This window comes from Nothoprocta perdicaria, unplaced genomic scaffold (assembly GCF_003342845.1).
Source record: "Nothoprocta perdicaria isolate Ctin4 unplaced genomic scaffold, notPer1 scaffold_28, whole genome shotgun sequence".
Lineage (NCBI taxonomy): Eukaryota > Metazoa > Chordata > Aves > Tinamiformes > Tinamidae > Nothoprocta > Nothoprocta perdicaria.
Genome location: NW_020455510.1, coordinates 3307756 through 3325204, shown reverse-complemented (window position 1 = coordinate 3325204; position 17449 = coordinate 3307756). Strand labels below are relative to the sequence as shown.

Here is a 17449-nt window from a genome sequence, read left to right as displayed (position 1 = left end):
GCGCGCCCTCAGAACTGCTGCCCCAGGGCGCCGGGGCGGCCGGGAAGGGCGGCTCGGTGCCGCTCTCCGGGAGGCTCCCGCAGGAGGCCGGCGTGCCCGGCTCGCTGCCGGCCGCGGCGAAGCAGGAGCTGGCGCGCAGATACCCAGCCATATTCGCAGATACCCAGCTACGTTCACACATATAAATACACTAAGTGGCTGTAGGAACGCCGCGTTTGTACCTGTAATTAATTGTCCCCAGAATCAATTCAGCTGGGCAAGGCGGGACCTGCCTATTGCAGTTCCTAATGTGATCCAACCATATCCTATAAATATATAATGTGTGTGTGCATGTCTGATAAATATATATATATATATATAAACGTAAAAAAACCTCCCATTCTAATTAATATTTCCGAATTGATGGCTTCCAGGTAATTAAAACTATTTAATGGTGCTGTAATGAATATACTCATAAGAGAGCGGTATCAATTAAAAAATAAAGATTTGGAGTTTTTTAAATCTCGCTGTCTGCCTGGCTTCGCTGGCTCCGGGCGCTCTGCTTTAGGAGCGGGGACACGCGGGCGGCCGCCCTGTCGCCGGCAGCCCCGGCGCTACGTGCGCCCCGGCCCGTCGGCAGCGCCGGGGCCACCTCGCCAGGGCCGCCCGGGCCTGGGAGCGCCGCGCGAGGCGACGCCGCCGGGACGTCGCGGCCGCCTCTCCCGCTCCGGCCGCGGCCGCTCGGGGCCTGGCGCTTTGGGCCGCCGCTCGGCGCCGCTTTGTTGCTGCCCGTCCATTTGTCTCCTCTCATTACGGCGAGCGGCCCCGCGCCGGCGCATGAACCGGGTTACAAGTTCAATGGAAAATTACGCTGGGATGGGGCTGGGTGGCAAGCGGGAGGGATGGCGCTCGCGCTCCCCGGGAGCCTGGGAACAACGCGGCTGCCTCGCTTGCCAGCACCCTCACAAAAAATGGTATTTTTAAGGCCATTTGGTATTTTAAAAAAGCATTTGGTAATTTAAAATACCAAAAATGGTATTATAAAGGCTTCTATATGTGTTTCTGTATGTGCTTTCTGTGTAAATGCTGCAGGGCCAGGCTCACACGCACACCCGGGCCCTGCATCCCGCTGCGTGGCGGCCTCCCCGCAGGGGCTGCGCAGAAGGGCCCCCGCAGACGGGTCGGAGCCAGGCGCCTCCTGGGGCTCCCCGAGGCCCCGGCCGCAGCCCGAGCCGGCGGCGCTCAGCGCCTGCAAAAACGCCCTCCGCAAAAGCCTCTGCTCGCACACTGAAAATAAATGCAAACTGGAGCTCGGGGAGGGTCACCTAGCACAGGAACAAAAGTTGCAACACCACACTATAAGGTTAAAAAGAAAATAGTATAATAAAGGAAATACAAAGGCTTTGGCATGGTTTTTACAATCAACAATGGTTAATTTTGATATGTAGTTGTGAACAACTTCAAAACACTTAAGTTTAAAACTCTTGCAAGCACTTTTAATTGATTAGGAATGAATTCTAGATGCACAAAAATGATTGGACCGTGAACAGTAGTACAACTATATCTAAGAACAATTAACTTTTGCCGACCAAAAAAGAAACGTATGATGCATGAAAATGTGTATAAAACATCTATAGAATATTCTTGTCAAATATAAATGAAATTAACTTTATTATAGAAATCATTCTGGGAGATTTCTAGGGAAGACAAATACTTACATTTCGACATAAAACAAATCGGCTTATATCGAAGACACAATCTACCTTTTATCTATCAAACTCTTTTCTTCGTCGAAGTTCTCTCTTAACCCTTGTTTGCACATAGCTGCGTCCGTTAACAACCTTTGGAAATACCAACAGATAGTTTTCTTACATAAATCTAGTGCGAACTGTTCCAGGTTTAATTATATGCAATGGAATGATACAAACTTGGAACATCAATCCAAAATCTATGAACAGATTGGTAGAAGTATTCGATATATCTTGATAAAACTCTTAAATTCGTGGCAAAGCTTGTTGATCATGGCTTCTTTTTTTTTTTTTTTTTTTTCTTTCTTTTTTTAAACAACTTCATGACCAACACAGATCAAACATCCATCCAGTCTACATTGTTCTTTTTTTTTTTTCATTATAACATACAAATGCCCATTTACAAATAATACACCAAAATGAATAAAAGTTTGGATACCAAAATGAAGATTTGTTCCAACTGATATAATGCCTTCAGTGTACAAAGGTCCATGTTAAAGTCTTTTCCATGTGTTACAGCATACGGCACAGTTGCAGTACAGAAGTACTCTGAGAGCCATTCTTCCTTTAGAAAATACTGCTGAACATCCAACTGTTGTCCATATAGTCATTTACAGAATTAACACATGTTTTACTGTAATCTTGGCCAGTATTGAGACATATCGGGTTCACTGCCAGGAACTTGAACTGGAACTGACACTCCAGGGGAAATGAGACCTGAAAATTGAGTGGGAAAATGGATATTTTAGGGGTTTTGTTTTCCTGTACCTAGCACAGTTTGCGCATTGCTCTTGTATGTGGGTAAGTCCTGAATCCCGTCACCTACCAGCTCGCGGGATCCAGGGGGAGGGGGCGGATTTTCCAATCTGTGCCCATCTAACCGGGTTGTTGTTGTAAATAAACTGCTGTGCTCCGAGGTAAACGGCAGAGCCTCAGCTCGTTCATATCAGTTTGGAATTCAGCCCAAAATGCACCAGACATTTCTGGGGTTTTTTTTTCTTAAATACATTTAGCTTGCCCCTGTGTGCACTCCCACGTGCCCTTTTCCTTTTTTTTTTTTTTTTTTTTCTTTCTTTTTTTCCCTTCTTTTGCCTCATTAAGCCCAGATTAACATTTCCACAGGTTGGCTGCCTTGCCGGTAGCTTCACCCCCGCAACAGGCGCAGCGCTTGGGGGCAGCCCCACAGGCTCCTGCGCGCCGGGGCACTCACCTGTGGAAGTGGTGCCAGAGGTGCCCATGGGCTGGCTGTTCATGTGTGTCTGCATGTGCGGCGGGGTGTAGGTGTCATAGCTGCGGCCGTTCACCGACGGGCTCGTGGGCAGCATGCAAGAGTAGGAGGAGGTCTGGCTGGGCACGGGGGGCTGCGGGGGCAAAGCAGGGGGGCGTCAGGCGGCCCGCGGAGCCGGGAGCGTCCCGGGAGCCCGTGCGCAGCCCCGGAGCACCCGGAGCACGCGGCAGCCCCGGCCTCGCGTCCGGCCGCGTACGCCTTGGCCGACGCCAAGAGACGCTTGAGATGCCCTGACTTTATTTGGTTAATTTTGGTTCAGCAATTAGCAACATGGTAATTGCGGCGGCGCCGGAGTCAGCCTGGCTCTAATCGGCTCGCCCGGCCCCAGCAGTGGTCAATGCTGCGCCGCAGACAAAGCTGCGAAACTCCCGTAATTGGCCAGTACCTTCCTAGGCCAACCCCACCATTAAAAAAGGAGGAATTTTGCATCTGAAAGGTCTATAGAAACAGACCCCAAAGGAATAGATTTCTTCCTAACCCAGCTGGTGATCAGCTAATGCTTTCAGGCATGAGGATTGACAGCTCTTGCAATTCTGGCTTAGCTAGCATAACCACTGATGCTAATCACATCCTTCCCTTTCTCAGGTGTTCCTAATGTGCCTCCACCACATTACCTACGCAGAAAGGATCTAATCCTTCCAGCGTTTTATTGGGGCTGCCATTTCAACAACACTGCAACAGTGAGTTCCATAGGTTAACTGTAATTTTCTGGAAAAGGTGTTTTCATGCCGAATTAGCCACCCTTTCATTTTGAGGGCCTGCTCCCTCTAAAAGCGCTGGTAAAGGACTTGTCCGAGCGCCAGGACCGAGTGCCCCCCATCCCCTCGCGCCTCTTGGCTGCCCGGAAGGGGCCGGAGGCCGTGCCTGTGTCCCCACATCCCTGTGTCCCCACGTCCCCATGTCCCCACGTCCCTGTGTCCCCACATCCCCACGTCCCCACGCCTCTCCCTTACTTGCATAGGCAGGTTGTTGGCCATGGTGAAGCTGGGCATGGGCGGCAGGGCGCTGTACGTGTTCGTGAGCGCCGTGTCCGTTCTGCCCAACATGGAACCTGATGTGAAAGAGGAAACTATAATAGAATAGACAGACAGATGAGCGCGTTAGTTCAACCACCATTAGGAAGGACAGGAGAGGCTCGGGGTCTGTTTTCCCCCCAGGGTTGGAGGAGCAGGGGCGGCTCTGCCGTATTACCGGGGGTGGTTGGCTGCGGAATGGGTTGGTAAACGCTCGTGCTGAAACTACTGCTGATGGGAATGTGGCTGGGCGTGTTGCTCGCTTGTCTCCGCTGGTTCCTCAGCTTCTCTTCCCGTCGCCACTTGGCCCGTCTGTTCGAAAACCACACCTGGAAGCACAAGGTGTGGGAGACGTGAGCGCCGAGCGAGGGCTGGGCGACGCGCTCGCCACGCAGCCAACGGCGCCCGGGAAAACCAGGCACCAGGGAAGCCAGGGACAAACACCCCACCGTAAAGAGCAGCTTCCCCGCGCTTTGGAAAGCCAGTAATAAAAACCCGATAATAGTAATAGTAAAATCATAGTAGCAGTAATTACACGGCAGCTTTGGTACCTGTATTCTTGCTTCAGGCAGGTCTATTTTAGCAGCTAGTCTCTCTCTTGCAAACACATCGGGATAGTGGGTTCTCTCAAATTCTGCCAAGGGAAATATTATTGTATTCGTTATGAAGAATTAAAGCAGCTGACTGGAAAATCGTGATCGTTTTTGCAGTGCCTGTGCTCCCAGTTCCTGTAAGAACCGTTGCTGCAGGAGCAGGAGCTGAATCCTCCCCGCTCGAGCATCAGGGACGGTGCCTCCTGCGCGCTCTGGCTAAGAGGGTTTGTGGCTCGGGATCCACGCCAGCGTCTTCCAGGGAAGGCTGAGGTGGGAAAGGCGGGTTGTCCCTCCACTTCAGGGGTCCCCAATGCCACTGTGACGCTGCCACCCCCAGTGAAATGGCACTTAAGGGGTTAAGAGCAGAGGACGTGGCCAAAGACCTATCCTAGCTCCAAGGTGCCTGGGGCCCAGCCAGGAGAAGGGCATCTGCTCCAGCAAGCGGCAGCCACGGGACAGGGAGCGGGCGGCGGGCGAGCGGCTGCCCCAGCGGCTGCCCCAGCGGGGCCGCGGGCGCTGCCAGCCCTGGGCTCCCCTTGTCCCACTCCCGTGGCGGGAGAGGGGAAGGGAGAGGATTCGGGGGGCAACCCCCTCCTCATATCTCTGTATTCCTGCAAGTTGCCCTACACGTTTCAATCCCGTATGTCCTCGATGTGCTCCCCTGCAAAATCCTGCTGCGGCTTCCCAGCACGGTCATACAAAGGTATGAAGCATGCGCAGAAGATAGAGTAGCAGGAGCCACAGACTTAAATTATACACGCACTTATATGAATATTTACCTATATGTATGTATAGCTCACGAATGCCTTGTTCTTAAAATAGCACATTCTGCTTTTCCCTGTGACTCTAGTCCTAGGGAAATGTCACTCACCTTTCTCAAGGGCTTCGATTTGCTCCTGGGTAAAGGATGTCCTATTTCTCTGCAGCTTCCGTTTCAGCTGGAGCCTCATTTGGGCCTCGTCGGAGTCCTCTCCGTTAGAGCTGATGGAGTTGGTGTTTTCCCCTCCTCCCTCCTGTTGCGGGCAGCCATCTGCGGAAGGGAGAGCGGGATGCTGAGGCGCCGGTGCCCGCGTGCTGGGGCTCCCAGCAAAGACCAGGTCCCCGTGTGCTGGGGCTCCCAGCAAGGACGTTTTGCAGCTGGAGACAAGTCCAGCCACGTTTCCTCGCGCCCTTCCCTCTTAGCGAGGGAGAGCCGCACCGCTCGCACGGGGGACGCAGAAACACTTCGTTTTCTGGCGTTATTTGGGGCCTTAGAGATGGGCAGCTGCAGTTGTATGGACTTAATTTCATTTTATTTTCCCTCTAAAATAAAACCAGTATTAAAATACCTTCCTCTCAGAGTGCTTCTTCATCGGGCTCCTTACTGAAGTGCCACGGCAGCCTCCTCTGACTGCTGGATTTATTTACCTATTGCTGCCTTTAAAATAGCGCTGTTCACTATTTCAGATTATCTATAATCAGTAATTCCTATCTAATCAATTAGATGTTGATAGGTTTGCAGAAAATGCTATTAAGAAACCAAACCAAGCTTGTAATCTTTAAAAAAAAATATTTATCCCGTTTTTATTTGAATTCTGCACAGTCAATTTCATTTTAAAGGTTGTGAATTTAGAAGTGCCTGCATTGTTCTGCAGTTTTATTCAACTATTGTATGAGTGTGCATTGCCTTGACACCTATTACTGAGCACAGCTGTAATTATATCATCACCAAGAACAGGCTATAATTGCTGAAAATGGAATTTTATATTTAGATAAAAGGACTGTCCATTCTTTGTAACGTGGTGCACCAGAGAAAAGTAAGATTTCTTTTAAATTTTTTTAACGTGTAATTTTTTTAGCAAAGGGAGTAGCTGCGAGTTCAGCAAGTAGCTCGACGTGCGGCTCGGCAGCTGAGCGCCCTGGCGCGGGCGCCTCCCCAACGGCGCCGTTTGCGCCGCTTCCAGCGCCGTTTCGGGCGTTCCGCGGCTTGGAAGGGGGGAAGTGGCGCTGCGCGCTCGGCGCTTCTGCTAATTCGCCCTCAAAGTCGCTCGCGGAATTAAATATATATATATATATATATATATATATATATATAAAACGGAGTCGCTAAATGGCGGCGGTGCCGCGGCACCCGTTAAAGCGTGTGGGAAACGGGCTCGGGCGCGCTGCGAGGGGCGGACAAAAGCCGCGCGCTTCAAAGCGCGGCGCGGATTGTGCCAGCGCCGGCGAGGAGCCTTTCAAGCACTTTGAAATGTTTCAAAACGCCGACGCTCTCGCCCATTTAGCGCGGCGGGCGAGGCGGCGGCGCGGAGCATATGGGCGCCCGCGCCGCTATTGAGGCGGCCACCGGCGCTTCAATAGGCGGGGGCCGCTTTTCAGCGGGGACACAAAGCGGCCGGGCCGGGGGGCAGCGCCGGGGGCCGCGCACAAAGGGGGCCCGCGGCCGCTCTGCGCGCGCGGGGGATGCGCGGCGTTTGCGCGGGGGATGCGCCCCCCAAGCCCGCGGCTTTTGCCCCCCGGCTCGGGCCGCTTCCCGCGCGGCGAGGCCGCCCCGTCGGAGAATGGGGATAGCTCCCCTTGGACGGGAGCGCTGCGAGAAAAATAGAAAGGAGCGGCCTCAATAGCGGCCGTTCCACCTTGCAGACCTAATCCGCGAATGTCCCTCCCTATTATCCCATAGCTAGACCATCTGACGCTGGGTATGGGATTTGTTTCCTGGAAAAAAAAAAAAAAAAAAAGAAAGAAAGAAAGAAAAAAAAAAAAAAAGACGCTGGGAAATAAAATCATTCCTTAGTTTCTTAGTGTCTTAAGCAGTGAGGCGGAAAACGAGCAAAAAAAGATAGCGAAGCCATCGCGGCACCTCTCAGCTATAGAGCGGGGATCAAAACATTGCAGCATCTGTTGAAAGAGAAAGTGTCTAAATCCTATAGAAGGCTTTAGTCCTATAAGAGGGAGAGGGAGGGGAGAGAAAAGATAAGAAACAGTGTCTCGGTGATCCCTAAAACCACTAAATCACTGGAGAATTTCTCCTGGATAGAGATGTCTCTTTTTGTTCTGTCAGCCCTCATGTATCCATTATTTTAGTCTCTGCTGCATGGCGTTTATCAGATTGAGACCATATTTGTACCCCTCTGAGACCTAACCTCGCCTTATGCTTTTTGAGTAATGGACTCTTAAAATCCAGCAACATCCCCCTGCAAGGAAAAAACATTAGCGGCCGCATGAATATTCCAGCGGAAATCCATTTTATTAATTTGGAGCGGGCGAGGCGGGTGCTCTAAGTGCCTCCCCGCGCCTCTCTCCTCCCCGCGCTGCCCGCGCAGCCCCGGGCCGCGCAAAGCGCGGGAGCGGCGGCCCCGAACGGGAGCGCGCCCGGCCCCACTGCGCGCCCCGGGGCCGCGGAGGGAGCCGCGGCCGCGCAGGTAGCGCCCGAGCGGCTCCCGTTCGGGGCCGTCCCGGCTCCGAGAGGGGCTGGGGGGAAAGACGGGACAAAAACGCGGGGGGAGCGCGCGCTCCGCTCCATCTTTGCAGTGTCCTTCATAGATTGTTTTCTTCTCTTAAAACTGACATGTCTAATTGGCAAGCGGTGCCGTATCGTGTCCAGGGGTCTCCTGTGGAACATTTCTACAGCTGTCTCCTTCAACTAGACGCTTATTCATGTCGCCTTAATGAGAAACAAAACGATCTCTAATGAGCAATTACATAGCGACAGAATTGTTCCCATAACAAATTCTTGCGTGTGACAGAAACATCCTTTGTACCAGATATTCCGCACACTGTTACCGTTTTTTTTTTTTTCCTTGCGGGGTGAAAACAAAAAGCAGGTTGTTGTATATGGACACCTCTTCTAAAGGAATGGCCAGCGCCAGGGAGCGCGGCGCCCCGGCGCAGCCCGCATTCAAAAAGAAGCCATTAACCATCCTGAGGATGTAACGTAACATCCCATTATCCTGCATATTATCCCCTTGTCATTCCTACAACAAATACCTATTAATCTCCGGGATAAACAGTTTTCTATATTTACAAAGTTGCTCGGGGGCCATCGCGGAGGGTCCGGGGGCAGCGCCGCTCCGCGCGGCTCCGCGGGGCGCGGGGGGGGCCGGGGGCGCCGCTTGCGCGGGGCGGCGCTTACCTTGCGCGGGCTGCCCGGGGACCGAGGTGCCGGGGTACCAGCCGGGCCGGGTGCCCCACGTGCCCGTCTGCCCGTTGAGCATCCTTAGCTTGTCGTACATCCCATCGGCGCCCATCTGTTGCTTTTCGCTAGCCAGGTTGCGGAGGACTCTGTTAATCGACGACACCTGCAAGGTAAGCGACAGGGACCGCAATGGTAGCGCCGCAGCGCGCAGCGCCCGCGCGCAACGCCCGCCGAACGCCGCCCAACGCCGCTGAACGCGGCGCAACGCCCCGGCCGCCGCGCAACGCCCGCCGCTGAATTCAGCAAACGGAACGAAAGAAGCCCCCGCAGCAGCCCCCAAGCGAAGCGCGCAGCCCCGCGCAAGCACACGGCCGGGTTTATCTCTAATTCCTGAGACGCCAGGCACAAGGCGCGAGCCGGCATCGTCACTATTTATCATTATGGTTATCATCGTTCTCCTTAAAGGCATTTCTGCGGTTCTGCGCGGAAAAGGAGCCCCGGAAAGGAGCGTGTCCGTGGCGCATGCAAGCGGCGCGGGGCCGCTGTCCGCGCTGGCCCGCGGCGCGCACGGCGGAGCAGAGCTAGCGCTACGCGGGCAGCGCGCACGGCACGGCGGAAGGGCTCGGCGGGAACTTACGCTGGGTATATTATCGTTGGTACAGACCCCCTCCGACAGTAATCTGTCTCGAATCTCCCACGCAAAGATGGAGGGGCACTCTCGTTTATACTGCGCTATTTTGCTTACAACTTCTGGAGTCGCTACTCTCGGTTTACTACCTCCGATTGCCCTGGGTCTGATGGAGCCAGTTTCGTAATACCTGCCCAAAATTTTACTCACACATCCATTCGACACCTGGATAGGGAAGCGGACAGAAAATCACATTATTAATGATTTCAAGACAAAAATAAAATTGTTTAAGTATGCATTAAACAATGACAAGCTTACGTTTTGATTGTCCAGCACTTGGACTTTTGCATCTGCATGGGTCTATAACACAAAAATATACCTTAAATGGTATGAGAACTTACTTAGAGAGTCTTTTTTTTTTTCTTAAAAAAAATTACATTTGTGGCCCTACGATCTACAATTGTGATACTTTAAAAACATTTTGAAGAAAAAAAAAATCTGATCAAAATGGAATTCGTTTAGTATTAAGGTTAAAATACGCCTTAAACCTGAGCAATAGTTATGACAGACTAGACTCTATTGTCCTCGATGTTCTTTTAGAGCGAATACTTTCAGGAGGAACAGGGTGAGTGAGGGGTTATAAAAATCTACATTTACGATGTATCCCCAAGCTGTGCCAAATCCTGTCAGTGTCCGCAAACACAGATTCCAGGCTAAAACTGCACGGCTTTTTTTTTCCTCTGCATTTCGAAAAATAAAATAAAACAAAATAAATAATAAAAAAAAAAAAAAAGAGGCAACAAGCCACGCTAAATGCATACGGATCTCACGAAATTATAACGAAATAACGGGAGAAGGGAGGAGGAACACGGGAGTTGTGCCGAGCCGTCTAATTGGGTTTATTAGAGCGGTCTGACTGCAAGGAGAGCGGCGGTTCCGCGGGGCGGCCGTGGGGAGCGGAGCGGAGCGGAGCGGAGCGCGCAGCAGGCGGCACGCGGGGCTCGCGCAGCGCCGGGTGCCTGCGCGGCCGCGGGGAGCAGCCGGGCGCAGCGCTGCGCTGCGCTGCGCGGGCCGAGGCTCCCCCGCCGAGGCGCGCGGAGCGGCGCGGAGCGGGGCGCAGCCGCTGATCACCTGCAGGATTCGGGAGATGTCGCAGGGCCGCGCTCCGCTGTGCGCAAGTTCCACGATTTTCTGTCGCGTGGAGTCCGGCAGCGGCCGCCCGTTGACAAACACCCCGCCGAGCTGGTTCACGCCGCTGTGACCTGCCGGGGACGAAGAGACCCGCCATAGCACCCTGCGCTGCGAGCTGCGCGCCCCTGCGCGCCCCGCGCACCCGCGCAGCGCCGCGCGCGGAGCCTCCTCCGAAAGCGGCTTCCCCTCCGCGGAAGCGGCCGGAGCGGCGGAGCGCCGCGGAGCGCCGGCCAAAGCCCCCAGTGCTCTGCGGTGCAGCGGCTGCGCTGCGCGCCTCGCCCGTGGCTCGCGGAAAAAAAAAAATAGAAGCGAAAATAAAACTAAAGCGAGGAAAAACAAAAACAAAAATAAGGCGGCCTGTCCGTCCGTCCGCAGCCGCGCAGCGCTGCGCGCCTCGCCGCGAGCGCCCGAAGAGGCTGCGCGCCGAGCGCCAACCTGGAGCTGCCTCCCTGGAGAAGCGCAGCCGCGCGCGCTCCGCTCTCCTCTCCTTGGAGCCTCCTGATAAATTGACTCCAAGAGCCCAGGCTTCTTAGCAATAAATAAGCTCCAAATATAGAAGAGGGGGAAAATATGATGAGCCTCTCTGACATTTGTCTTTAAAATAAAACTAGCTGCACGTCAAGTTTGAGCTTAATTTCTGGAAATAGGCGGAAGTCGCCCCGGATCATGCATGGAAGGCTAATTGAAAAGATCAGTTGGAGCACTTGTGGCAGGCGTGTCACTTTATGACAGTACTCTGCTTTTGAAAATTGCATCGTCACGACAAATAGTAGCATGATAAAACGACCCTTTCTGTCCGCATTTGGATATCACTCAGGCTGCGCTGAGCTCTCCGCGCTTTCCCTCCGAGGGAGGCTGCGGTTTGAGGTAGCCGGGGGCTCTGCGCGGACACGGGCGAGGGGGCGCGCGCCCCGCGCAATGGATTCAAAGTGACAGGCGGCCCCGGTGCCTCAGCGCGCAGCCGCCGCGGCCCGGCACCGCGGGCAGCGTTTGCGCGGCCTCCTCCTCCTCCCGCGCGGAGGCCCCCGCGGCGGCGGCAGCCCCGGGACGCCCCGCGCCCGCGGCGGGGGCTCCAACCTGCGCCCCCCGCCCCGGGCGCGCCAGCCTGCGCCTCGGCGCGGGCCACTCGGCGGCCTAAAGAAAGCGGGATCCAAGTTTCACTTAAAAGGTTAAGCCTTAATCATGATATAATTTCCCTGGAGAGCGGTGCGGCTCTCGCCCAGTGGCGGTGATTATGCGCCTCGCGTCCTGGTGCGAGTCCTCTAATAGGAAAACATATGGTGTCAATTTGGACGCCCCGCACCACAGACACCCAGGAGTTATTAGCACAAAGCCCGCCGCGACCTTGCAACAAAATAAGGGCTGCACCCGGATGGCATCTCCGCCCTGTGAAGGCATCCGCGGCGCCCCGCGCCCGCGCAGGGGCCGCGCAACCCGCCCCGCGCGCCGCCACGAGGCCCGCGAGCTCCGCGACACGGCGGCTTCCCGCGGAAGATCCGCGCCCGCCGCCCGGCCCGCTCGGGCGGGCCGCAGCTCGAGAGCCGCCCGGGGCTCCCCGGGCCCCTGCGCCCGCCCCGGCCCCCCTTTGCGCGCAGGCCCCTCAGGGGCGGCCCGTGCGCGGCCGCGGGGCGCTGCGCTGGCGCGTTATATAAGCACTCGCTGCGCGGGCACCTGCCCCAGGCTGCGCGCTGTCACTTGGCGCCAGAGTCTCCAAAATGCCCTTATATGCATATCCACATATACACACGCACATATATATATATATATATATATAATGTGCCTACACCAAACGCCACAAACAGGCGACCAGAGGCGGCAGCGGGAAAGCCCCGAGGCCGCGATGACCCAGCCCGGGCGGGGGCCTCTCCAGCCCGGCCTCAGCCAGGTGAGGAGCCCCCGGGCCCCCCCAGGCCAGGGCAGCGCCCCGCAGCGCGGCCGCCCCGCGCCCGCCTGCCCTGCGCGGCCGCGGAGGGGCGCGGAGTCACTTACTGTTCTGCATGGTGGGCCGGGAGCGCGGTATCCCACGGGGCTCGCCTATAGTGCTCTAGGAGCGACAGGAGAGGCGTTAATCGGGGCACGCAGCGCACACGCTCACGCCGCGCGCAGCCTAAGGGCTCGGGCAAGGCTTGCGCTCTTAGGCGCCTTCCCCAGCTAGTCTGAAGGTTTAGGGGCAAACATATACACATACACTCCTACATAGTAATAAAAAATATAGCTAAGGGAGGGCGAGCTCCGAGTGCCTTGGTTGTCATTGGGAGCAAGAGGCGCCTCGCTGCCTCCCTGCTCCCGAGCGGTGCCCTGCGCGCAGCGATCACAGCGCGAGTGCGGAGCGGCGCCGCGCAACTTGCCTGGGTGCTGGGCGCGCTGTCCTCGCACGCAGCTTGGGGCCTCGCACATCTGCGTGCCACTCGTTAGAGTCTTCCCTCTAGGACAAAGCAGAAAAGTGCGTTAGGAGCGGGGCGGAGGGGCGCGCAGGGGCGCGCGGCGCAGCCGGCCGCCCCGGCCCCTCGTTTGCCCGCGCTCCGCACTCCCTGCAAGGCTGCGCGGAGCGGAGCGGCCGGCGCGCGCGGGGCCTGGCTCTCTCTTTTTTTTTTTTTTTTTTTTTTTTTTAACTTCTCTTTTTTTTCCCTTTTATTTATTTTTCTTTTCATTTATTTATTTTTATTTTTTTCCCCGCCGCGGCCCCGGCAACTTTTTTTTCCTCTCTCTCTCTCCCGCGAACTCGCCGTATTGTGATTAACTTCTTTTTTGGTCTTTAGATCTTCCCCTTTTTCACTGTACTGTGACACACGCTGTCTACCTCGCCTCAGTGCTTTAAAAAGTAAGAACAGGAGGGGGTGAGAAGTGTGGAACAAAGCGCGGAGAAAGGGAACAATGGGCTCCTTTCTGCTCCTCTACCCAAACCGGAGCGCGGGGACCCGGCTCCTCCAGCGCCCGCGCAGCTTCCCAACTGAACGGACCAACAACCCTCCAACTTACAAAGGGCGCAGAAACAGCCCCCTTCTCCCTTCATTAGCGCCTGCCTTGACCCAGCGCCTGGACAGTCCCCAGCGCCTTTTTTTTTTTTTTTTTTTTTTTTTTTTTTTCCTCCTCCCCCTCTCCTTCCTTCCCCTGCTCCCTCTCTCCTCCTCTCCCCACCTTCTCCCCCCCGCGGCCTTCACTTATTTATTTATTTATTTATGCGCCCCGTGTATTTATTTGCAGCGCTCGCCGGCGAAAATGGAAAAGTAATTTCTCTTTATAAATATCTGGCGGTAATTGTGTTACTGGTGCGAGTTGTTAGGGGTTGTAAAAAGATACAACAGCTCGGTGGGGTGCTCAATTGGGGAGGGACAATTACAATAAAGAGCCCATTCAAGGGGGCTGCTAAAAAAAAAAAAAAAAAAAAAAAGAAGAAAGAGGTAAAATAATGAAATAGTCGCAGCCTTCATTTTCTCTCTCTCTTTTTTAAAGTCTAAAAATACTCGATGTCTTTCTTGTGCGCTTATAATGAATATTAATTTTACTCTTCCAATATACGAGGGAGAATTCAAAGAGACATCTTCCCCCATTCAGAACCAGCCACGGTGTGATTTATTAAGCAGCTTTTAGTAATCCGAAATCCATAAAAAATAAACATCAAACGAGCCCTTTCCCGCAGCGCCCCGGTAAATATTGACCGCCCCGGGAGAGCAACCTGATTAGCGGGGCCCTGTGGCCGCGCTCGCCGCGCCAGCGAGGCCGGAGCCCCCGTTTCCACGCGCGCCCGCTCCACGCTCCGCGCACGGGCAACGCGCCGCTCCGCGCCGCCCTCGGGCCCGCGTGGGGCGCCCAGCGCGGGGCCTAGGGGGTTAAGGAGCCATCCAGGAACCCGCCGTTCAACTTCCAGCCGCCGCACGCACCTCCGGAACCACAACGGGGGCGTTTAAAGGAGAGCAAAGCGCCACGGAGCCGAACAAAACGCCGTGCCCGGCAGGGCCGAAAGCCGCGCCGCGCAGCGCCGCGGAGCCCCCCGGGCAAAGAGGGAGGGCGGGAGGCCCGGCCGGGCTGTCCCGAGGCACCTGTGGCGGGAGGAGGCAGCACAGGGGCGCGGGAGGCGCCCCCGGCAGCAGGACGGGCCCGCGGAGCCGCCAGCGCAGCGCGACCCGCGCAGCCGGCGCGGGCCAGGCCCAGGCTGCGGGCCGCGCTTCACCCCGCCATCCCCAACTGGTCCCGTCGCTCCAGGAATTTTTTTCCCCTCTCCCCGTGAAAACATAATTCAGCCGAGAAACTTTTACGTTGTTAGGACAAATGGGAGAAAGATAAAAACGAAACGTTTGGCGATTAAGCATTGGGAAAGGTCACCAGCTATAAACATTTATTGTCAAGGGCCACTTTTATTATTTTATGTCCCTGAAGATAGAGAAGATGCAGCCACTTTTATTTTCTAGGATGTTGTTATCGTTTTCCAAAGCAGCGGCTGCCACGCTGATTTAATCACGCAGGAAACTTTGTTTATAAACTTTGCAGAAATTTTGCTCCCGCTCTGCGTGCCGATTCAACGTCTCCTTACAAAGTATGCAAGGTTAAATTCAAATCCAGCATTTCCAATTGCACTTACGAGGATAGAAAGAATCAAGTTTATTGTTGTGCTTCAGAGGAGAAAAAAAAAATTCTTTTTGAAAGGGTAAAGAGTTTGCAACTTATTAAAAATAAATAATAATGATGATAAAAAGAAGATAAAGCTCGTGGCTGTACGGGGACGTGGCAGCCCCATGTGTTTCGAGGGGGGATTACGAGAGCAATAACCGCGATTGTATTTCGGGAGGAAGAACAAGCGTTTCGCGAGCGCGGCGCCTCGGAGCGCGCGGAGCAGCGAGCGCGGCCGCGGCGCTGGGGCCGGGCCGGGAGGGCTGCGCGGGGGCTGCGCGGGGGCGGCGGCCCCCAGGCCGGGCCCAGGCGCTGCCGCCCGGGCCCCGCGGCCCGCCCCCCCCCGCCCGGCCCCGCAGCGGCGGCGGCGGCGGCGGCAGCGCGGCCGGGCGCTCCCCGGGCCCCCGCGCTCGCGGCGCTTCCCGCTCGGACGCTGCTCCGCGGACGAGGGCCCATGTGGGAGCAGAAAGTTTCGTGAGCTCCGGGGCTGGGAAGTTCCCTGGGAAGCTCTCCGGAATGCAAATGGGGAGGCGAGAGAGAGCGCGGGCGAGAGCCGGAGCCCTGTCTGGATATTAAAATGCAAGGAGGGAGAAGCCGGGAGAAGAAATGAGCGGACTCACCTTTATGAGGCATCCTGTCTTGTTGTCAAAGCTCCTGTCAATAGTTTAAGAGCGCACTGATTTGAAATGATGGTGCTTTAAAAAGAGTTGCCAGTAAAATAGTTTTTCTCCACTGAAGCTGCTGGTTGTGTGATCTTGAATTCCTGGGAAGGAGACAGAGATTGACAATAAAATGGGCTGTCAGTGACTGGAGAGTGAGAGATAAAAGAGTGTGTGAGTGAAGTGGGGAGAGAGAGACAGAGCACACCTATGCTGATTGGTGATGGTTCAAGTGTATTAATGTATGTGTGCCTTGGTCTCTGCCTCGCCTCCACTGCTCTTCACTGGCCCATTAGCAAAGCCTGACCTCTGTCATCATCTTCCAGCAAAACACTTCCTCCCTGCGCCTTAACCAGAGCGGGAAATGAGGCTGAGCCAGGGCTCGCTTTTCAAACCCACTAATCACTCCGCACATGCAAATGCTGCGCTCGCTCCCACACAAAATATTGCTTTATGCAAAGCCCCGGCAGCGCCTCCGCGCCGCCCATTGGCCGCCCCGCCGCCCGCCCCGGCTCAATTGGCCCAGCCGTTTGAATAGGAATGCGCCGGCACCGGCACCGGCTCCGCACCGGCACCGGCACCGGGTCGGGCTCCGGCTCCGGCACCGGGTCGGGCTCCGGCACCGGCTCCGGACCGGGCCCCGCTGAGCACGGTCCCGCGGCGGGGAGCCGTTCGCAGGTGGAGCCGGGCCGGGACACCCGGGGCACGTTGCGGACCGGGCCGGGCCGGGCCTGGCGGGGCGGGACACGGAGAACTGGCGCGTGGCGGGCGCCGCAGGGCAGCGCGGGCGCCCCGCGCGCCCGGGCCTCGCGAGGGGCCCTTGGCCAAACACGCGCGGCCGCCCCACGTGCCGCTTGTTGACCGAGCGCGGCCGGGCCCCGCCGGGCAGCGCGGGGCAGCGCGGGGCAACGGCGGGCAGCGGCCCCGCGCCCGCAGCCGCCCGGCGCGGCTGGGCCCGGCTCAGCACATCCCCAAGCCGCGCCTAGCGCTGCACGCTTGGGTTAGCCCCGGGCCGGGGTGTCCCGCGCGAGGAGCGGGAATTCCAGGAGTCCCCGAGCAAAGGGAGCGAGCGGGGACGCGCCGAGCATGAAATGAAGTCGTCGCCGCATACACTTGACTTCTCTTGACATGTGAAAAGTGCTAAAAGTCAAAGCTCATCAATAAAGTATCTCGGAACTGAATGAGGGCCCTGACAACCATCGCATTCTCAAATAAAGTACAATGAGGAGACAAACGACTCTGCCAAGGCGCTTGCCGGCCGCTGAAAGGGCGCCTCAATGGCAGCCGCATAATGGGCTGCGCGGCCGTCAGCGCTGTCATCCAGGGGGGGAGGACTCGGAATCAAAAAAATAACTTAGAAATGAAAGGGAAACGGGGTGCGGGAGGAGGGGGTCCCGTCCCGCCGGGCCCTGCCCCGCGCCGCGCGGGTGTCGCCGCCGCCCCGGGCCCCGCGGTGTCCGCCCCCCTCCCCTCCCCCAAACCCCAACTTTTACCCCCAAAGCGGAGCAGCCCACGGGGGAGGGGGCGCTGACGTCACCGCGGGCGGGGGCAGAGCGCCATGGCGGGCCCGGCCCGGCCCGGCCCAGCCCGGGGGAACCGGCCCGGCCCGGCCCGGCGCAGCGCGGGGC

At 56.3% G+C, this 17449-nt stretch overlaps 1 protein-coding gene across 13 annotated transcripts; it reads right to left on the bottom strand.

The window, feature by feature from the left end:
• Nucleotides 1–1362: 1362 nt before the first annotated feature.
• PAX6 (paired box 6) lies at nt 1363–15921 on the bottom strand. 13 transcript variants are annotated; one of them, XM_026041208.1, is made up of 13 exons: nt 15783–15921; nt 12903–12979; nt 12544–12598; nt 10495–10625; nt 9682–9723; nt 9373–9588; nt 8733–8898; nt 5493–5651; nt 4580–4662; nt 4207–4357; nt 3969–4084; nt 2938–3088; nt 1363–2444 (listed from the first exon to the last, which is right to left on the bottom strand). In XM_026041208.1, exons 3-13 carry the CDS (start codon nt 12551–12553, stop codon nt 2359–2361), a joined length of 1311 nt encoding a protein of 436 aa, XP_025896993.1. In that variant the 5' UTR covers nt 12554–12598; nt 12903–12979; nt 15783–15921; the 3' UTR covers nt 1363–2358. The 13 variants fall into 13 exon arrangements, with proteins under 13 accessions (XP_025896993.1, XP_025896994.1, XP_025896997.1 ...); XM_026041209.1 differs by lacking the exons at nt 12903–12979; nt 15783–15921 and having other exon boundaries at nt 3969–4066; nt 12544–12553; XM_026041212.1 differs by lacking the exons at nt 12903–12979; nt 15783–15921 and having other exon boundaries at nt 9481–9588; nt 12544–12553.
• Nucleotides 15922–17449: the final 1528 nt, after the last annotated feature.